Below are 23,071 nucleotides of genomic sequence, written 5' to 3'. Positions count from 1 at the left end.
GCTTCCTTTATCAAGCTGCTGCACACACACACAAGCACAAATGGAAATATGTATGTCCAAGTCCTATAAAGTTGTAGGCGTGTGCCTTACAGAGCTCAATAAAGTTTGATTTAAATGAAACCCTTGCACTCAAGCATCCTGACCTCGGGGGGGAAAAGGAAAGGAAATGTTTATTGTGCCACGCACAACACTGCGCACTCTCCATTAAGCTCCGCCCTCTGTAAGAATATGCCTAAGGAGAAGTGTTGCCACAGTAACCTTGAAAAAGTAACTTGGTTATGTTACCGATTACTTGCTCTAAGAAGTAACTTTTAAAAAGAACTAAGTGCATTAGTGAGTACTAGATGTCCTGTATTTAATTTTTCCTTAATTAGTATTTTTGTCGCATGAGCAATACGTGCGCCAAAGTATCACATTGTAACATTTTGTGACTGTGCTGAGTAACTGTAGTCCGATTACTTGACTGGGAAAAGCAACGTGTACATGAGAATGAATGCAGAGGTCAAAGTAACATTTTGACTGCAATACTGACTGACCTCTGGTCTGATGTCAGAGATTTTAACGATCCTAACGTTTAATGCGCTGCTGATTAAATCTGCATCTCATTAGCATTTGTAATGTTTGCCTGGAATTGCTGCTCTGAAGTTCAGCATTTAAAGGCTTCCATTTGAAATGAGACATATGGTCAAGCATTGGAGGGAAATTGAACCATTTGCCACATTTTGTAGCTGCTGGCTGGCTGATGGTCATGTATAATCAAAAAGAAAGCACAGTAGTCATTGTTTATAAACTAAAAAGCGAATGCATGCACTCCTGCAGTACATAAACATTTATTTGCGAGTGCGAGCTTGTTTTTGTCTTCCTATGCCTTCGACTAACGCCAGCCAGACCTCGGACCTCCTCATGTATGTGCGTTCGCGTGTGCTTATCAGGGATGTATGTGTGTGTTCAACATAAGGTGGTGGGGTGTAATCTGAGCCCTGGGCTAGGACAGCACTGCCGCAGTATCCATCCAGGCAGAAAAAGCAACATTGGAGCCGCAGGGCTGATGGAGAGAAGAGATGAGAGCGATGGAGGGACAGCAGAGAGAGCGAGCGAGGGGTGGGGGAGAGAGAGTAGTGAGTTCTTTTCAGTCTAGCTCAGTGGAAGAGAGATGTCATTGTGTGTCAGTTTGCTCCACTAACTAGCCTGTAGCTGGAGAAACAGATCTCTCACACTTTCTTGCTTTCCTCGCCTCCCACACCATATCCGCTTCCTTCTCTCATATCTTCTGGTCTTCGCTCTTCTGCCTGGGTTGAGTCGTACAGAAACACTCAGCAGCTCGAGGGTGGTGGAGTAGCAACTAAAAGACTGAGCATCGAACCAGTCATTTGTAAAAGGCAGGCAGCGTGCAGTGCGGCGGTCGCACTATGGGCGCGCGCGATCGCCAAATGGTGTGCGGCGGGCGAGGCCTCGCGGGCGAAGCGCGCCGCCGGCCTCCGTCTTGCAAAACAGAGAAGGGATCAAATCTTTAAATCCCCTGGAAATGTCAAGCGCGTTTGATGAAATGTCAGCGGAGCCGCACACAAACACACACCAGCCGCACACGCTGGCACATATGAACAACAGCATGGCATTGTAGGGCAGTCACGTCCTGTGGGTGACATCTGCCTCGTCTTCCCAAATCCCAAAGGGAGAGTCACCGTATCCCTCTGGAGGAATATACTCCCAATGCTGTTATAATGGTAATCCATGACATTTTTACATGAGCAAGCATCTGTTTTGCTCCTCTCTAATGCCAATAACACAACATATTCTTCCAACTGGCTTAATTTGCTTATTTGCCTTTTCATCAGATTGTAGAATATTATTTTCTTAGTCCATATACTCAATTGGACAATATACACATGTACAGTAGTATGCTCTAGTACAAGAGCTGTAACTAAATTATGCTTTTACAAATATAATTACACTGATATCTTGATTTATGAACGACCAGACTTGAGTTCCATGCGCTAAATGGTGACAGTTAACTTCACAAGCATCTGATAGCGAACAATTCTTTAAAAAAAAGAGGCTAACTGCTTGCTACAAGATGTTTATTTCCAATTCCAGTTGAAGTTTACACATCAAATAAAGATAAATACACCTTGAGTATTTCACCAAACCATTTCTTACGAATGGCTGCTAGCTTAATGCTAACACCCAATACAAAACGACAGGCTAGTATCAACGCTGCAGTAAAAAAAGAGGCCAACTGCTTGCTTCAAGTTGTTTATTGCCATTTCAGTTGATATTTAAACGTATAGCAAAGAGAAATTCACGTTAAGTATTTAACCAAGACATATTTTACAAAATAATGCTAGCTTAATGCTAACACACCATAGAAAACGCCATCAACGTTGGCTAATCAAACTAGCGTCAAATGTACGATGGAAGTCAAGTCAAAATGTGTGTTCTATGTGCGCTCACTAGTGTAAACACGCTATTATGATTAATATTGTGTTTGTGGAATAATAATTAAGCAGATTAATCCACCCATTTTCATGCATTCAACAGTTTTGCAGTAAAAATCAACAAACATAGTTCAATATAATTTATGATACAGCTCTTTATTGTCTCACATTAAAATGCAACGATTTACCTAATATTGGAGTGTCAACTCAACCGCGAGTATTTCATGTCTCCTCCTGTGATGCACCAGCTGACAACTCGACTTGCCATTGATCTCCCCCGCACCCCCGCACCCTTGCTGACTAACTGATCGACTTCCTTGAGTGTGTATTTCCTGTTTAGACCTTTGCCAGTGTTTGTAGATGGGTTCACCCTCGCCGGTGACACGCACACACACACACATACAAACGCATCCGTGTCCCCGTCAATTAATGTTACAGTTGTCGCATGGCAGATGCTGCACGGCGCTCAAGCTATCGATTAGCTTGGCTCTGAAGAAAGCGCTTGTCCCTGGAGTGGGCAACAAGGATGTGCTTATGTCGTGTGGGATCAAGTCAGTGGATGTTATTTACAGACACTTGTCATTGGCCACTTCATTAGGTACACTTGCATTATCTTTTGATTGGTATACCTGTATTGTACCGTTGTTTTTTTTTTTTTTTTCTTTTTTTGACAGGTAGTGAACCATTCTCCAAATAAGAGGCTTGTTTCAAGCTGTTTATTTGTCATTCTCAGTTGTAGGTTACTGCAAAACTAAGAATGAAACAACAAATGTCTGCTACCTTAATGCTAACATGCAGTCATGCGAAAAACCATGGATAAGCTAACGGCAATTAGCCTTTCTAATATCGTAAAGCTCTATCACGGGCTGATCAGTTCTTTCTCTCTTTTTGCCATTTATTTTACGATAGCATATTCATCTTTTATTAACCAGAAGGTAGCTTGCTTGCTAGGTAACAGATGACTGCACTAACACAAATATGGTGGTGGGCTTTATGTTTTCTTAATTAGGTAATAATGGGAATGGCAGCAGTCTTCTCTTTACTCATTTCTGTTTGACTTTTCTTAGTATGTGTTTTTGAGCATGTCAGGTGAGATATGTCTCGGGGGACAGCTCAGTCGAGGTCGTTCCTGTCTTGAGACATAATCAATATCCGTGCAAGTCCGCTTGTTCACCAGCATTTATCGGTAAACAAGCACTAATATTGTCTGAGCCATTGAGGGTTGAAAGCCGCTCTCAGAATCCGTCTGTGGTCCTGCATCCTCCATGAGCAGCAGAGTCCTCCTCCTTCGCCGATTGGAGCAGATATTGCGCAACAGTGGAATTAACCTCAATTAGCACTACCTCTGTTGATATTTCTCATTTCACCTCCTGACTCGTGCGCTGCCGCTCCTACACTGTGACTCAACATGAGTGTGCACTCATCAGCACTCAATTCAGAAATCAGGCCTTTAATGACGTCTCATGTTCTTCGTGCCCACAAAGACACTCAAGTTGTGGAGCGTGACACACTGTAAATAACAAGTGTGATGGCCGAAGATGAGTCACGTGAGAGCAATGGTAGTAAGGTTCCGCATCAAATCTTGGCGTCCCTGCTTGATCTTTAAAGGCCAATATGTTGTGTTGTGCTCAACCACCTGTTTTGGCGTTTGATTATTCTACAGCGTACAGAGTCCAATCAATGCAATCAGACTGTTTAAAGCTGCCCTGTCCTATGAAAAGTAACTCGTTTTTTAGTTTTGGATTCTAAAGAAATATTACTGTTACTGGTGTAACACAAAAGAGTTCTCAGAAGGCCTACATGAACTCATTCACTGCCATTGACGGCTATAGATGTCAAAAATTTAGTTGAACTATTTCAATTAGTTTAAATTTGTTTCTACTTTTGTTAACAAGAGTATGAAAACCTACAAATAAATCTTATTGTACATTTATAACAGATATAAAATGGGATTAATCGTGAGTTAACTATTGAACTCTTTCGATTAATTACAATTAAAAATTTTAATCGCCTGACGTGATTTAAAAAAAAAAGATTACTAAAAATTAGGGGTGTCAGTCGATTAAAAATTTAAATCGCAATTAATCGCATTCACTAGTTAACTCACAATTAATCACAAATTTTATATCTGTTCTAAATTTACAATAAAGAAATTCTAGGTTTTCATACTCTTGTTAACAAAAGTGGGAAAAAAATGTTAAACTAATAGAAATAGTTCAAACAAATTTTTGACGTCTATAGCCGTCAATGGCAGTGAATGAGTTAAGAAGTGTTGACTTGCATGAAGATGGAAATGCTTTATTAAGTATGGGTTTCAAGAGGGGTATGAGTCTTATCAGTCTTCGGGGCTTTCCTCTACTTTGTGGTTCTATGTCTCTGTCTCCAGCTGGGTGATCACTTCATAAGCCTGGGATGCGTCTTTGTCTCAGCCTGCTTCTCACCTACCTTGCTGTCTCTCTGCCGCTCATCAATGGTAGAAGCTCCTTTAAAGTCCTTCCTTTCTGACAGCCACCCTCCGCTTCTTCCTCTGCTGCTCGTGGTCACATCGCTTCCCTCCTCAAGGCTCATCCCGGGTTCCAGAGCACATCCAAAAAAGACCCAAGCTGTCAAAGCTGCTCTTTATGTCTGATTGCAGCTGCTTTTTGACTTTTGCAACTTCACAGGAGGGATACTTCTTGTTCTGCCTCCGCCTCTTCTTCTGTCTTTTTTTTTTTTAGAGTAGGGATGATTATGTCAGCATTTCAATTAGGTGCACCAATGATGGGCCGGTTGATGATACAATCCTTCTGTGTTTGTTCATTTTAGACCAGAGATGGGCAGATATCCCCCCAAAATCTTCAGAAAAGGTTAACAATACAATTTTAAGTGATTTTTGTGGAAAAAAAAAGGTTCATAGTTTTGCGCTTTCCTTGAATGGTATTTATTTATTTATATTTTTTTAACATGAGAGAGCACTTATAGTACTGGAAGAAAAAAATAGGTGGTTATTTTGCTGTCTGCTTCAAACATTTTACTGTTGGTTGTGCGTGTATTTATATATTTTATAATTAATACAGAATAGTGATTTGATTGATAAATCAATGTTGATGATGACGGTTACCAAGGTAATTTCTTAATCTACACAGTACATTTTGTAGAGTAATTCTTACTCCAAGTAAGACTATATTCGGTTCGAGTCTTAACAGTAAACTTTACTCTTGCCAAAAATAAACACTCAAGGGTTGAGAAACAATCCCACAACTTTCAGCATGGAAGACAGCCACTCTACCACTTGAGCTATGCCACATCTACTGTTTGTTGACAAATAGACGGTGTGTCCAAAAGGAGACAAAAAAGGCCCTGGAGGTGCGAGGATTTCACCCGACGAGCAATATACTGGCACACAGTAGGACTGGCATGGCTCAGCAGGTAGATTGGCCGACTCCCAATCTGAAGGTTCTGCAATCGTTCCTCAAGCCTTGAATATTTTACTCTCTTCCTAGTTTAGTTTACTCTGTTCAGACTGGGAATATATCATATTTTTTAGAGTAAAATTCACTCTACCAAATTTACTGTGTATGAATATAAAACTTGTCACTTTAGTCATTGTGTTGCAGTTACTCCTTCAACTTAAAACCTCTTCCTATCTTTCAGGCCGTCACTGTGGCGGAGGAGTCGACGAGAGCCGGCGAGGAGGAAAACGTAAAGACCTCCCAACCCGCGGGCGACCGCACTCCTCACCCCGTGACCTCGGAGCCAGAGATATCCGAGCCAGTCGACCGCCCATGTTCCAGTGAGTCATGCTCTCGTGAATGTCGAAGATTAAGAAAACTGCGGTTTGCTTTTACACCCACGATGTTTTTCGTTGTGTTAGAAGTTAGGGCATTTCGGTGCCAGCAGTTGGCGCCCAAGCCACAGGTAGCAATGACCGTATGCTGATAATTGTCTACAAATGTGAGGCATGCATCGTCATTGTGGACAAATTGTGTTTGTCTGCAACAATGCTTTTCTCGTTCTTACTTTCCTCTAGCGTCTGTCATTGATTGTCTGTCTTATTTGGCTATTGTTTTCATTTCCTTGCGCTGCTCCTTCACTGGAAACCCATTTGAAATGCTGTTACAAATTTGAGGTTCCGTTGAATAGAAAATCATGAAGATTTCATGCTATAGCAGGAGCGTGACCTAAAAACAATAACTTGACGGTGTGTGCGTGTGAGTCAGTGCGCCCTAAGGGATGCCATCACCGGCTCTGTGCGTTTAGTGAAAAGCGCTGCTGTCTCCTCGTATTGGTGCTCCTATTCGAACCTCACCACCTCAAATCACTCGTCTCCTCGTTCTTTATTCCTCCATCTCAACACTTCCCTATCTGCCTCTCCGGATCAACGTTCCTGCCTACTCAGGCTTCCTCCCTTTTTTTTCTCTCAGGCTATTTTCTGTTTAGCCACGAGGGCCCCCCGGTCGTTTACAGAAAGCCTTCACAAGCGCTCTCTCCTGCAAAACACACACATGCCGACCCGCAAATCTAAACCGCAAGTCGGTTTCTGACGCTGGGTTAAAGAGTCGTGACAAAGGCCGTGGTCTAAAGCCAGCGTTGGACATGACTCTCAGTGGTCCCACGAGGCTTGAGAGCTGCGTTTTCATGAGTTATTTAAGTAGTCTCCATCATGTCGGTTGTATTGCGGCTCACGTTGACATGCCACGTCCCATTTCCTCTACTCAGGTGGATAAAAGGACCTGTTCACACACATGAACAAATGATGAGAACTCTTTATGGTGTCTAGTTGGGCTTGTGTGGCATTTAATTTCTGGTCAACCCTGCAATTTGCACTCACTGGCCCGCAGCGTTGATCCAGTAAAACAATTGCACTAAAGGGCTTGTGCTAATTTAGAGGCTGCACTTTATTCATGTTTGTGTGTCCTTGACATGCGTTTGTCTCTGCGTAAACACAAAACAGCAAATGTAATTGTTAGGAGATGAGGCTTTCAGTGTATTGTGATGACAACATCGCAGCTGGACTTGGCAGCGTTTCCACTCTGGCTGCTGGCCACTTCAATACAATTGCAATTACCCACCGTGGGGGTGTGGGGAACCACCTGGTGCCGGTAGGGGGTGAACTTCATGATATTTGGCATTTGCTTTCAGGAGGAGGACTCCAGTTCCTTTATCAGAGATTAACACAGTGTGTATGAGTCGTGTTCCACGAGCTCCATTGAGGGCATGTCAGAAGGATATGAAAATGATGACTTGGCAGGCAACCGGGTGACAAGTGACAATCGGGGGGGGGCACGAGGAAGGACGCCACTGTTTAATCACGCCCCTTCTGCTGCTTTGCTTTTATTTTCTTGTGTCCCACCCACAGTGGAGGGTGGAGTGAACCTCCAAAAGAGACTGTCAAGCTTGTCACAGCTCCCACAAAGCCGATAAAAAGTGTTTGTACATAGAGACAGTGCCTTGGGAAGATCGCTCTCCCCTTTTTGCCACCAAGCAGAGTTAAAGGGAAGCTTGTTTGCGTTTTCCTTTACCATTTAACTACAAATATCAAATCCATTTGAATGGGTTACTACTTGCCAAAAAAACATGTCATTGTCCATGAAAATAACAAATCCAATTTCATCATAATGGTAAATGGAGTGCACTGGAGTGTTTTATCTACACGCTAACTCAGTCTCGTCAACCTAAAGAGAGGCTTTCCTTTTTAGTTTAAAATGATTTAGGCTACTTTGACCTTCAGGATCCCTGGCCGTTCACTGGCCAATAGCATAGCCAAGGATGTTTTTTCCTATTTGGTAAAGTTTTGAATACATCCGTGTTATGTTTGAAGTGGCAGCTAGCTAGCGCTAAGCTAACCTGGAAGGGTTTGTGGCTCTGGTTTAGCGTCCAAGTTTGTAAACTCGCTTTGTGGTATAGATGGCATCAACAAAGTAACAACAAAGACATTGATACACTCCCTGGGTTTTATTGACTGATTACTTAACAGTTTAATATAATGCTCATTAGCAGGCTAAACATTGCCACACAACTCCCCACATGTGTACATACTGTATGTCACATGTAATCCTTCTTTTGACATTAGTACACACAACAGTATGTTAACTCTTTCACTGACACTGACGTTTAAAGACGTCAAGTAAAAACCTACGCTTCACTGCCAATGACGTCAAAAGACGTCATCCAATGATTTTTATATATTTTTTTGAAACGGGTAGAGGAAACCCTTCCGCATGTCTGGTGAAAGTTTCAAGTCTGTCTGTTGTGCATAATGACTATTTTTGGCCCCTAGAGGGCAGCGATGACTCTCTTTTGACAAGATCGGGTGGGCGTCAGTAGAGGCGGAGCTAGAGCGTCGAGCAGGAGATGAGAATGGAAGACAAAGGAAAAATGGCGGCCGGTCGCGAGGAGCTCACACCCGAGACGTTTTTTTCAAAGACCAAAAGCATCGCTGAAAAAGCACATTGTTGACGACGATGATCATCATTGATGATGAAGATGAGGGTGACTCCGTGGTTGGAAAGCATTGACGCGGCAGTAGAAGACGTTAGATGGAGCTAGATGGAGGAGGGAACGGGCAATGGCGAGCGTTTGCAAGCAGCTCTACACTTACAAGACAAAAGGCATCGACCAACGCTAAAATAGTACATTGATGACGACGGTGATCATCCTCGATGATGATGAAGGTGAATCCGAGCTTGACGGCGAAATTGGAACCGCTGACGCGGCGGCTATGACGGTGTCGTAACGCGGAGCGCAACCGAGCACGCACAGGCGGACGTTCGATCGGACGACGGAGAGTGCCCCGAGTCCAATGCATATTCATCGGAGGAGTGTGTACAGTCTGCTACTTGCTTTTTATTCCCCGGAAAAAAAGGCCGTCAAGAAAGTTTAACGTCTGCGAAACGGACAATGAAAGTGAAAGTAATCTGTTGTGCGAATCGTGCTCCCTCTCCTTGCACGCAGGAGAGCGTTACAAAAAGAAAAACTGTATTTGAAACATCCACATAATTGTAAGTAGTACCACAGTTGCACACATTTGTAAATAGTTTGCGAAATTGTTTTGTCAAATTGTTACACTGTTGAATGGAAATAAACTTATTTTGCAATCAAAAAACACTTTTTCATTGTTGGTGAAAGCGTTTTACAGAAGTAAAGCACTATTTAGGTGTTTGTGGCATCATTCATGGACAAAAAGAAGGGTACAATTCACTAGAGTGCATGAAATAACATCGTTTCACAAAAAGCTCTTTTTCTCCGTTTTTTGTTTCAAAAGAGAGAATTTCGGTGAAAGTAACCATTTTCTATTGTTGATTACTGAAGAACGGAATGAGGTAGAAACAAACTTTTTTTTTCTGATGAAAGCTGAGAGTCCAATCTTTCATTTGGTAGTATGTGTGTTTCCATAGTCCAAACACAACATTTTCTGTGGACCTTGAAAGATCACTCAAAATGCTTAAATCGGCTGGCAGTGGGGACAACCCGTTTCTGAAAACGTCTGGCAGTGAAAGAGTTAAGATTAATTTTCACGTGAATCTTTTTTTTTTTTGATTAGGCATTTTAAATCGCTAGTTTGCACCTCAGTTCAAGTTATCATAATTCATGCACAGTCCTACTTACTACGATTTCTCTTTTAAATTCAAGGCCATGAGTCAGTTCAGTTTTACTGTAGAACGAATAAACAAAACTCAACACAGTAAGCAAAAGACAGCAATTGAGGACATCTAGGAGTTTTAGGATATTTTCTCTTTTATGTGTTCATTTTCAACAAAATGTACTTTTTTTCGTCGCATTTCATACCTGTTAACACACACGAGAAGAAGAAGCTATCTCGAGCAATCAACTGACTTCATCATGGCTACGTACAAAGGACAATTGGTGAAGTGTTATTTGCTTCATGTTCACGGCACATCATTAAAAGAGAAGTTTTGGGCAAAACATTATAAGAATTGCTGTCCTCCTCGTGACTGGAAAAGTGGAAATTAAACACACATTTCAATCATTTTCCATTTTGACACAATGAAACCCTGAATTTGCCGCATTCCTCTTGATGCTTCCATAACATCTTTTCTTAAGGGGGTTGCGGTGTGGCCGCAGGCGGCTGTTTTTTTTTTTTAGCCATCGTTTTTGACTAATTCAGTAATGATCACAGGCTTTTTTTTGGAGAATCAGAGCCCTGTTCTGCAGAGTGGCGCCAGTCCTGGCGGCCTGGGCGGGAATTAGTCAGCAGACAGTGGGTTTGGCACCACGCCACAGTTATTAGCCACTCTCAGGGTGGGCACGGGGTTACGGCCTCACTCAAATCATTCACTCAGTGTGTGTGCGTGCGTTTTAAAGTGTTTGTTTGCCTGCATGCGAGTCGGCCTCCTCTGGTCACACTGACCTCATTGTGCAGTCACTCCTGCTTGATTTGTCCACTCTCCAACACATTCCTCTCTCCAACAGGCTGAGAAACAGAGCCTTCGCCCTCTTCACTTTCGCCCCCCCCTCCTTTGCTCACTCTCTCCTCTTTCCTGTGGATGGATTTGATTTAGTGACTGTGGTTTTCCATCCACAGCCCCGGGAGCCAGCAGCAGCAGATTTAGGGAGAGACCTATAGATTCACAGCCAGCAGAGCACGTCATTACTTGGCTCAAGCTCATCAGCAAATACATCAGCAGGACAAAGCGCTAATAGATGTGAACCGCCACCATTCAGGAAGTAATGAACCTCTCTTCATTTCATCTCCTTAATTATTTCCTCCTCATGGCCTGCATAAATTGCGCCAAACAATGACAGTGAATGAATAAAACGCAACCAGAATTCAGCTGTTGAACTCAATGAATATATAGGGATTTAAGGGGACTATATATTTTGGCGAGGTCACAGCCCAGTGTTAAGCAGTTAGATCAAATTCTAGCAGCAAGCTTGAGATGACCACTTAGGAAAGACCTCTAGACGCCCACCTTTGACCTCACAGGCCCCAAGGAAACAGGTGTTCGAATTGGATTAGGCGTGTCCTCGGCGCTGCTTTGTGTTTCTTTGTCGTATTGTTTACAGCTGCTAAGAGTCAGAGGGAGGCTTGAAGGTGCCCAAGTAGTGTTCAAGAATGAAAAATATGTTGTGTTAAAGAGCAGAGACTTCCTCCTTTCACCCACCAAATGTTGACATTTTCCATTGAAGTTCATAGTCATTGTAGATAAATCATGAAATAAATATGTGGACTTGGTGACAGGGTGGACATTTTTTTGTCTAATGTTAGCATTTATTGTATGGACCTTCACTTAGCAACGTGATTCAGTAAGCAAGTTGACTGTGTACTGTTTAGCTAACATATTTCAAATGCATGAAACGACAGTGCGGATATGTGATTTCATCCACATCCGACTACACATAACATGATGAACATTTCAAAACATCCCAAACATTTAGGATGACTTTATGAAGACATGAAGGCACTTTAGCGTGATATTGAGTATTGCGCCATTCTGCAATGTCTTTGTTCTCTCCATGAAAGCTATTCTAACATGAGGTTGAGTTGCTGAATGAAAACCTTATTTTATAAATGAATTAATCTCGAGAGTCGCAAGCCTGTCCTCAAAAAAAAAAAGAGTACTTGAGTAATGTTTCCACCCCCTTCCATCTCCTCATCCTCCTTTATGTTGCTTTCCACCATAGTGCAATGTCAATTATCCCTTCCACGCATTTTCCCTCCCTCCCTTCCATCCCTCGCCCTCCTCCTCCGTCACTGTGGCTAAGTGCTTTTTGCTGTCTCTCTGCAGGTGGCACTGTAATAAAGCCTGTCAGGGGAAGGGACGGGTCGTACTGTCTGTCATATGCTCTTGTTAACTCCCTTCAACCCCCCCGCCCCCATCTTCCCGTACCACCAGCACTACTACTCTCTCATCCACAGCTTTCATTTCCCCCTATTTGCTTTTTCTTGCCTGTCTTGCTCTTCTAATCCAAATGGTTGGTTTCATCTCTCATGTCCTCCTGCTTCTCTGATTTCCTTAAGAGCTGCAGCAAGGTCACAACCTTTGTCATGTGACTTTCGTTACAGTGGACAGTAACAATGTATTAAGTTACTGAGATCAGCAGCTTCTTAATTTGGATGATATGGTGGTTTGTAATGGGGGGGAATGGCGTCTTTGTTGTTGCAATGGTAACCCTGGAACCCCCCCCCCCCCCCACACACACACTTCACTGGTCTGTAATACTGATGGACCAGCCAGCACACCTGTCATGTTTTGTGAGCTCCGAGTCGTGAGCAGAGCTAATTCAAACTTTGCCACACATTAAAAATGACAATTTTTTTCCCCTAAAGGCAAGATCACACAGATGAGTTTTGTCAGTTTTAGCATACATAAATTAGTTAACAGTTACAAATGCATGTGACTGCTGTTGATTCACATCTACTGTACATCAGTGGCTTAAACCTGAATTAAACTCTCTGCCTATAGGGGGAGCCCTAGAGTTAATATAGTTGTTTCTGCTCCCTATTTTTACATTTTACAGGATGCATGCATCACCTACATTGGAGATGTCTGTTTCCCTTTAGCATGCTCACTGTGTGCGCGCGTTCATGAACACACATGACACTGTGGGAATGAAGGTTTTTTATTTACAGCAACCACATGATGGCAGCACTGAGCACCTTCTTAGAGAAGCCCTCTCCTATTCTTCGCAGTCCACTGTTGGACACACGCGCGCGCGCGCACACACACACAAGGTGACGGTGTGCTTTTAATAATTCAGTCGTGGCCATGTTAACGGTTGACAGTGAACATGGCCTTTCTGCTATGTTGGTGGATCACTGGTGGTTGATTCTTTTTCACTCTCACTCTTTCTTTCTACATTCCCTTTTTATTGTGTTATAGTCAAATTAATCAAGCGCAATCGCCAGAATCAGAATTAAAGGACTATATTAGGGAAACGGTTAGTGTAATTACAATGGTGCCTTGAGTAGATATACACGCTCAGTTTATGCTTTGAGTTGTGAGGAAAAGTTCAATACTTGAGTGCTGTATTTTGGCAATTAACTCAACTCACTTCGCAATAAGATGCAGGTTGGCAATATAACAATTATAGTGTGAAAATGACAAACATAAGTTATGAAAAACTTCTTTGAGTGTGTCTCTTTTTTGTATCATATTGCCCTCAGGTGGCCAAGGCAAACACACTAGATGGAGCAGCACAACGTCCATTGAACTGAAGCAAAAAATGTGGCCAGATTTTTATTTTTATTTTTACGTTGGGATTAATTTTGTCATTACTTAATGTTTTTTTTTTTAATTATGTGCAGCTTAAAAAGCACATGACATTAACTTTTATTGTTTTGTGTGTGTGTGTGTGTGTGTGTGTGTGTGTGTGTGTGTGTGTGTGTGTGTGGAGATGAGTCAAGATGCAAGTGCTTTGAGTTACAAGCATGATCTACTATTTAGTGCCCTGTATCGACATCAAATCGTTTTAAAATTAATGAAAAAAACCCACATTGCTATTTTAAACATTGCATCATTCAAAAACACAAAGCCATTTTTAGAGGTGTTAAATATGCACTCTAAATACACCTTTTCACACTTTTTTGTTATTCCAGTCACACAAATAATAATATAATAATATAATAATTTTATTTATATAGCACCTTTCAAGCAACACAGCACAAGGTGCTTTACAAACAAATAAAATACAAACACATAAAAGCCAACAGGCAGTTAAAACAGTTAGACATAAGAAGATTTAAAAAAAAATATATATATATATATAGCAAACATACAAATATACTAATACAATAAAAGTCAAACAATGTAATCAGAAAACGCAAGCCCAAAAAAATACGTCTTTAAAAGAGACTTAAAAATGTTAGAGACTCCGCATTTCTAACATGGTTAGGAATTTTGTTCCGGAGTCTCGGGGCCTTAACAGCAAAACCTCGATCGCCCTTAGTTTTTAACTTGGACACAAAGGCAAGTATAGATATCATCTTTCGTATGTTTTCATTTGTATCGGCCTTCAAATTATCTGACATTTCTTTGTTTTTTTTCCCATCCTCATCTGCTTTATTCTCTCAACCTTCTGTCGCCTTCTCTTTGAAAAACTGTTGAGCAGACACTAAAAATAAATGTATGTCATTCTGCTTAAGCACAGTCTAACACTATTATTGCTTCGACTGGCACTGGGCATGGGGAAGTGTGTGTGTGTGTGTGCTTGACGTGGGTGAAGAATAATATGACCCCAGCACTAATCCAATCACATCCACTAAGCAAATTATGGCTCCAGCGCACCCTGTTTCTCGCTCTACATTTCCCTCACTCTGGTTTGAGCCACGAGGGTGTTTCATGTGGTCTACGTGGTTTTCAGCTTGTGCAGGCTGCGTGTGTTTTTCTAGGCTTTGCTTCACTTCAACAATTCCCTCCGCCTTCCTCCTCCGCGATAAAATCAGAATGAGTGCGTTTGGGGCCATAGGAGACCTGGCGTTGCAATCTGGCCAGGCTCAGGCAGGCTCAGGGGGGGATTGGAAGTGACGCGTCCGGGGTGTGACGACGCCCCCTAGTTGGGGCTCTCAACCAGCCTCTCTGGCTCTAGGCAGGCCGCTTACAGTCCAGCATGGCGCGGGGAGGCGGTGCTCCGTCTATCTCCTATAAGACCCCCGCCCCCCTCTCTCGTTGTCTTGTCACATCAAAGAGCTCTCTTTTTTTCTTACCTCCGCTGCCGTCACCACTTCCAGTTTCCCGCTCCTCTTCCGCCCCTGCTGGGTGTTTCTCGCATCCCGCTCTTTCACACAAACACTCACGCAGCCCTTGAATACGGGGTCACCATCGAGGCGTGCTGTTAATTAGCCGCCAGTGGTTGTTATAGCAATATGATGATAAGGTGTAATTAATTAGGTGGCATGCGCACAGTGGGAGAGGAAAGAGGCGGAGTGAGTGAGGGAGAGAAATACATGCCTATCAGGCCTCCTTTTATCCACGGAGCTCCTAATGAGAAAAAATGAGACGCTCCCAAGCCAGGAAGAAAGCATTTTGTCCTTTTGCATGTTCTCTCTGCCTCTTGTCGGCTTGTCATTCTGTCACCGCCTTGTTTCTGTTTCATCTGCCTATCTCATCCAAGCTCTTGCTCGTGGGGAGCCGGTGAATCAGACTCACTCTGCATTGTTTTTCCTTCTGTAGCAGGCAGCCGCTGGGACACGCTCGTCGTGCATATGGTGCTGACAGCTATAGTATGCAAAGCTCAGATAGCATAGCAAAGCTTTTTTTTTTTTATTATTACCTGAATTAAATGCGAATCTGTTTTAATTACAACCTCTTTGCTTCCATGCCGCTTTGTTCCGTGGGAAATAACAAGGAATTGAAGAGAGGAAAAGGCAAGAGGCGCACAAACAGTCTGTTCTATTGATCCTCTTAGCAACTCCTCCACACCTCTGCATGTCAACAACCGTGCGAGTTTGTGTGTCAAAGGCTCGACCACGGTGCAATGCATCTGTTTACCACCCCGGCGGAGGATCTCAACTGTTGTCGACCTTTCCACTCTTTACCACTTCATGCATATTTAAACGTGCAAAAGAAATATCCTCCCGTTTGACTAACATTTGAGTGTAGTACACATACTTACATCTTCTTTAATAAACCCTATGTAATCTTACTGGATGCTTTATTGGGTATATATACACAATGTAAATAGTGGTGTGGAAAATTTAGGCCATGTGGTCGTCGTGCGGAGGGGTGCGGTTGCTGTAAGCTCAATTGCTTTTTAAACAAATCTTGTTGAGGATAGAAGTAACAATAAATAATTAAAATAATATGTTTGTGCAAGTGTGCACATTCTCTTATAATCGGGGATGTAGTTGTGTTCAGAATTAATTAATCAATCAATTACATTCTAACTCGTGTTCAATGGGAGTCAGCATATACATTTCAGATTTTGTAGTCAGCTTTTCTAAAAATGACAACCTTGGTTTAAATATTTTGCAAAAACATGATGGTGGCAAAGTGTCATGTTTTGAGGATGTTTGTCTTCACCTGCAACTAGGGCAGGGGTCAGCAACCTGTACCGTCAAAAGAGTCATTTTAGGCCAAATAAATAATTTTTTTTAAAAAATCCGTCTGGAGCCACAAAACATTTGAACATTGTGATGAACGAAACAGTGTGTTAGTGTTTGTCTAATGTACTAAGGGCCCAAGAGTGAATTTCAGCTACACTTTAGAAAAATATGCAGCATCCAATTCCTTCCAACATTTCGTCTTCCATTTTGGGATTTTTTGTTTTTGTTCTTGTAATTTTTCATACTATGTTTTTCATATATTTTGAGACTTGTCAGCTGTTCCTGTCCAATTTCTGCCAATTTAGGCAATTTTATGGACATATGATCATTTTCTGCCTCTCTTCTTCTGTTTTTGGACATTTTATGGCTATTTTTATTTTATTTTATTTATTTGTTTATTTGTACATTTTCCTGCCTTTTTGCTAACATTTTTCTGACATTTTTGACAGTTTTGTATACATTTTATGGTAATTTGGGGGATTTTTGTGGTTTGTTTTTGGAAATTTTATGATTTCTTCTTGAACATTTTCTTTTCTGCCTTTTTTTAAATTAAATTTTCTGACATTTCTGCCAATTTCATTGACATTTTATGGTAATTTTCTGCTTTTCTTCTTCCTTTTTGGACATTTTATGGCTATATATATATATATATATATATATATATATATATATATATATATATATATATATATATATATATATTTTACATTTTTCTTGCCTTTTTTGCCAGCATTTTTTGTGTGGACATTTTTGACAATTGTGTGTATATTTTAAGGTCATTTTTGGAATTTTATTTTGTTTTTTGACATTTTGTAGTTAATTTTAAATATCTTCTTTTTTGCCTTAAAAAAAATACATTGTCTGACTTTTTGTTGTTGCAATTTTGTGTACATTTTATGGTAATTTTAGGAATTTTTGTGTTTTGTTTTTGGACATTTTATTGTTACTTCTTGAACATTTTCTTTTCTGCCTTTTTTTAAATTTAATTTTCTGACATTTCTGGCAATTTCATTGACATTTTATGGTAATTTTCAGCTTTTTTCTACCTTTTTGGACATTTTATGGTCACTTCTTGGACAATTTTAGTTTTTTTTAAAAAACTTTGTCATCTACCTTTTGTCTTAAAAACTAAAAAATGGGGCATTTTTTAACATTTAATTATGATTGTGTTTTTTTTACTCTAAAACAATTAATTTGAAGAATATTTTATCTAAAAAAAAATATATATATATATATATTTTTTTTAGAGATCCACAGGGAGCCACATGAGATGGCCTAAAGAGCCACATGTGGCTCCAGAGCCTCAGGTTGCAGAACCCTGAACTAGGGCCATAGTCAAGCTGGAGGGGAATTATGAACAGTTAATTTTTTTTTACAACGCAAAAACCTGGTGTTTGAACAGGGGGTGTGTAGACTTTTAATATCCACATCCGCGCACACATACAGTCCTGACACACAAGCGCACCAAGTAGGCCCATGTCACACAAATGCTGTAGATCCACGTTTCAATTCTTTACAACCCCCTGCCATCATTTCAACGACTCGCTTTTTCCCCACCCCCCCTTACCACCTCGACACTCACACCTTGACGTCTCTCATCCACTTCAACTATCATTTAGCTTTACGAGGTGTGCTAAAAGAAGCCTGTAAGGTGGGCCGCCCCTCCCTCCCTCCGTCCCTCCGTCCCTCCGTCCCTCCCCTATATGAAAGATATTGATATGGTCCACAAGTCGGACGTGCCTTTCTCTCCCTCCTGGAAATTGACGTCAGGAGGGGCGTGTGAGGAGTCTGCCGGGTACTTCGAGTCTGCGTATGTATTGGCGTCTGTGTTTGTATAAGACGAGGCCTCCGCGAGTGTGCCCCGCATGCTAACTGGCTCATTAAGGAAATGAGCGGAGTTGGTTTGGAGAAGAGTGCTAATTGAGGGAGAACACAAAGTCACAGATGTGGACTGATGAGGAGTAAAACGTTTGTTGATGCATTCTGTGTGTGATACTGTTACCATAAACAGGAGCGAGCGTGTCAAAAAGCATGTGAAATCCTCCGAAGTCTGCGTGTGACGGGTTTGTGTTGTATAGTTGCACTCAGAAACTTCACACTAGAAACCGTGTGGCACTTATTTATTACAGTGACGCCTTGACTAATGAGTTTAATTTGTTCCACGACCACGCTTGTAACTCAGAACACTAGTACAGTGGTACCTTGGCTCACAAACTTAATTGGTTCCCACAGAGAGTATGTGAGCCAAAAAGTTCGTCTTCCAAACAAGTATTTCCCATAAGAAACCATTGAAATGAGAATAATCCGTTCCCAGGTCCCCATAAAACACAATTTTCTACTAAAAAAGCCTTATAACTACACAAAATATGTATAATAAATGTGCTATTGTATTGTAATTAAAGAAATACAGTGTACTGTATAATAAAGTGTTTTTATTTGCAAAACTTGCAACTTGCCTTTGTGATGGTACAGTAGTTGAAGGCTTGATGGAATGGAGTGGGAGGAGGAGGGAGGGAGGGAGTTACTGCTTGGAAGGAGAGTCCTCCGGTGTGGCTTCTCTTCTTTGCTTCTTAGGAGACTCTTCATCCTTGTTGCTGACTAAAAACCTCTTAATTGACACCTGTTCCTTTCTGAGTTGTAAGGTCTTACGAAACTGAGGCATCACATTATCATTCATCATGTTGATGATTCTCATAGCCACAGTCTTTTCTGAATGGTACTGTTCGACAAAATCTTGCACATCACTCCACTTTGCTAACATGGTCTTGATGCTCTCACTTGATGCTGACAAACGCGCACCTCGTTCGTGTTTGTCGATGATCTCCTTCTTCTGCTCGACCGTAATTTTCTTCAATGTCTTCTTAGGCTTAACACTAGCCTTTTGTGGGGTCTTTTTTGGTCCCATGGTAGCAAAAGTACTTCAAAATGATCCAAAATGTCTACCGAACACAAACCACGTCCGCACTCAAACAAAGGGGGCGACGAACTGGGACGCCGTGAGCGTGCGTCAGCTTCTCGTGATTTCTCGTGTCGCGAGATTTGGTTCGTCCGCCGAAAACTAGTTCGTCAGCCGAGACAAAATGCTCGCGAATTTAATGTTCATGAGGCGAAAAGTTCGTGAGCTGAAGCGTTCGTGAGCCGAGGTACCACTGTACCTAGAATCATCTTCTCCTAGCCCCACATTGTGCTCCTGCTGTTATGCGTGACTTGACCACCAGGGGCCAGTATAATAGAGACTTCCAGACACATGCGAAAAAGAGTTTCACAACTGACTCGGCAAGCTGCAGTAAAATAAGTAATTTGTTGCAGTGAATAAAGAAGATTTTGGAACAGGTAATTCCCATATGTTACAGGGAATTAACTTGTTCAGTTTTCACGTTAGTCTGTAAATACTGCGGTTTGTGATTGGACTACCAGTCAACCAATGGCGATAAAGTTTGTTGACGTCAGTATTTTGTCACTCGAAACTATTCAAAGAAGTAAATTGTAATAAGCTATAAAGAAAATGTTGATGTCTTTCTGGTGGTGCATGTTTGTTGTATTTGCTGAATGTTCCTGACAAAATATCCAGAATGTTCCAATCGAGGTGATGATAACTGTGGGCATCTTTGGTGTTATACACTAGTAGTGTTCAAATATCGGTTGCATGCAGAATGATAGCACTGTGAGTATCAATGCTATCCGTTAGCTCGTCTATCTGCCAAACTGTTGCTTGTTGTGGAGTGAGTAGAGTTTGCTTCTACCATAGCATCTTGAATGTTTACTCGCAAGTCAAAGCAAAAAAAAAAAAGGAAAAGAAAAATGTTCAAGTTGAGTCACTCGTAAGTCAAGGGACTTCTCTATCACATCTACCGATGTTTATACATTTGTCTACTACAAAATTAGGCTAGTAAAAGTGCTACATTCAGGGACAGACTGATGTGGGTTTTTTTCAGTGCCAACAACCGACATTTGAAGCTAATATTTGAATGCGGTAAAAGTGAAAGTATTGGTGTCAAAATTTTGAGTAATGCAAACTCCAACACTTTATGCCTTTAAAGAAGTATTTATTGACCAGATTTACAGATTTGCAACATGTTTTTTTTCAACCTTAGAAAATAGATATATTTGTTTAAAAAATCAGCATGTCTTATAATGTTAAATGAAATTGTCAACAAATAAATAGCTCCCTAAAGTATTGTGCGAAGTGTAAAAAAAACTTGAAAAAAATCTATTTAATTTAAATGTATTCTTTTTTTTTTTACTCAATTTTAAGTTCAAAAACAAAAAAAGTCCATCCTCAATGTAGATAGTGGCCAGCAGGTCACCAGTGTGAAAATATAACCCAATCTATAATTAATCTCTTATCAACCATTGGATTTTTTTTTTTAATGGCAAATTTGCTTTTAAAAAATGCCAAATATTGGCCTGGCTGATAATCGGTCTATCACTATTCATTCTTAACAAATGTTACACAATCTAATCAAATTTGAGTATGATCTGATATCCAGTTTCCATGCTTGTGTGCTTGTTGTTTAAAAGACAAATGTGAGACTGCGCACAAAGACAATAAGGATTAGAAAACAAGTTTGTAGACATTTTTGCAATATCTGCTCTGTATTAGAAATAAAATTCATACGGTCGGAAAACTCAAACGACAGCAGTCCCTCCCACTGATTGAACCAGTGTGGAAAAAAATCCACCGGCATTACAATACTAAATAGATCCCTTGCTTGTGTTTCAGGTCATTAGCATACAGTGTGTCACTACTTGGAGGTGGTGAGACTAATCTCACTTGAAGAAGTCACCTTCACTTGTCAAAGTTGAGTCACGCGAGCATGCATCACAAATAATTGTCTCCTCACATGTGTCTTAAGTGGTGTGATTAGTCAACTTGTTTGCTGTGTGAATTGTCTGTTTTGCATATTTGTCTGCTTCTTGTGTTTGCACCCCCCCCCCCACCCTTTTTCTATTCCTGGGGATAAAGAAAAGGTTTGTTTGATTAATTAATGCTGTTAGACATGAATGTAAATGATCAAAGGAGAGCATTTGCATTTGCCGTTTAATTATTCATGAGCTGCAGACACTCATGAATTAGGACACCTGTGAGGGTCTTCTCCTCTCCAGCTCATGGGATGTAACCCCGTGTGTTTAACCCAGCCCGGCTCATCACCCTGTGTGCGTGCGTGTTTGTGCGCTGGCAGGGATGCGGGTCACGGCGGGTTCATGTGGGTATTATTGAGTTATGTCGCCACTCTCGCCGGGGTTCAGCGTTGTGATTAGGTTACAGCCTAGCGCTAAGGCTCCCACTGTCACCTCGACTGTATGATTCATCTCCACGGAGACAAGAGAAAAGCTCTGATCCAATTAACCCCGCCGCCACCATCTCTCGACCCGGGTTCCGTGAATAAGGATTACGATAGGACGCCAAGCCGTTTAAAGCCGGCGAAACGGGCGGCGCCACGCAAACAAAGGCGCTCTTGCCAAACGCAGGTATTTTTCCTCCTTCATCTCCTCCCCGCCCCGTCGTCAGCAGCATCCGACGGCAGCACAAATGGGCCCTTGTTGCCATGGATATGAGCAATGGTTCCGCACGATGGGGCTCGGTGATAAATAGTGGGATGTGAAGGAAGTTAATAATTTATCCCGCAGAGGGAGTGACTGTTCTGGGGAGCGTTACCTAGCATAATGGGTTAAGTGCAGCGATTGCCGCGTGCCAAGCAGCCGACTCGGAGGAGGTAATATAGAAAAAATTAATAAAGGATGAGCACCCTGCTGGGAAGGAATTGTCAGGGGGAGGTGTTGTTGTGTGTTGTGCGTGTGGTGAGGAAGAAGGCTTTGTCGTTTCTTGAATCGCCAGATCGGCAGGTAAAGAACAGTCACAAACGAACAGAGCCTCCCCCAGGCTTTCCTTAATGCTCCACTTTTGCTCAGAAAGCAGAACAGCTCCATATGCTCGCTCGTTTACACGCGTGAAGTTGCTGTGTCGCATGTGTCGCAAAGGTGGAGGCCATCGCTAATCACTGACACTCACAAAAGCGAGTTTTGCTTTTGAAATGAGACATTTGCAATTTCTGGAGAAATTGCGTGTGAAGGCTGAAGCGCTGACTAAAAAAACATTGAAGCATGTGGAATGATATTCAATGACATGGAATGAGCTGAACCTGTTGGAATGGTTTTAATTTGTCAATACACGTGTAAATTGAAGGTAAATGTGTAAATAATAACAATTTGGGGCTTTAGAAAATGTTGTGAATTTTGTGAATAGGAGTAATAAATAAGATGGCGTGAATGATCTGCACATGTTGAAGTTGGAATAGTTTGAGTCGGTCAAGTAATGCTGGTAAAGGAGTGAATAATGTATAATATGTCCTAATATGGCAATTTTTGGCGGGTAAAAAAAGAGGGAATTTTTGTTATGTGCAAAATTTTGAATGTGTCAATGGAAATAAATAATGGGGGGAAACTGGTCTCACTTGGAATGAATAGGGATTTTTTATGTGATAAATGTTGAATTATGGAAAAATTGTGAATATTTGGAATACAAAAATGGAAGCCTCCATGGCATTCATTTTTTAAATATATTGAAATTGAAATGATGTGAATCGGATGAATTACTGTATGTGGAAGGAGAAGTGTGTCAAAGTGGGAGGAATGAAAAAAAACCAATATC

At 41.4% G+C, this 23,071-nt stretch overlaps 1 protein-coding gene across 1 annotated transcript in view; it reads left to right on the top strand.

Annotated features, from left to right (window-relative positions):
- The window catches only part of gse1b (Gse1 coiled-coil protein b), a 185,992-nt gene that overhangs the window by 47,821 nt on the left and 115,100 nt on the right, over positions 1 to 23,071 (top strand). The window contains 1 exon segment of the mRNA XM_077563464.1: positions 6,069 to 6,207. Coding sequence (XP_077419590.1) covers positions 6,069 to 6,207 — 139 coding nt within the window.

The sequence above is a fragment of the Vanacampus margaritifer genome, chromosome 4 (genome assembly GCF_051991255.1).
Source record: "Vanacampus margaritifer isolate UIUO_Vmar chromosome 4, RoL_Vmar_1.0, whole genome shotgun sequence".
In the NCBI taxonomy this organism is placed as follows: domain Eukaryota; kingdom Metazoa; phylum Chordata; class Actinopteri; order Syngnathiformes; family Syngnathidae; genus Vanacampus; species Vanacampus margaritifer.
The sequence above is the reverse complement of the archived record's forward strand: the minus strand, read 5'-3'. Positions and strand labels throughout refer to the sequence as shown.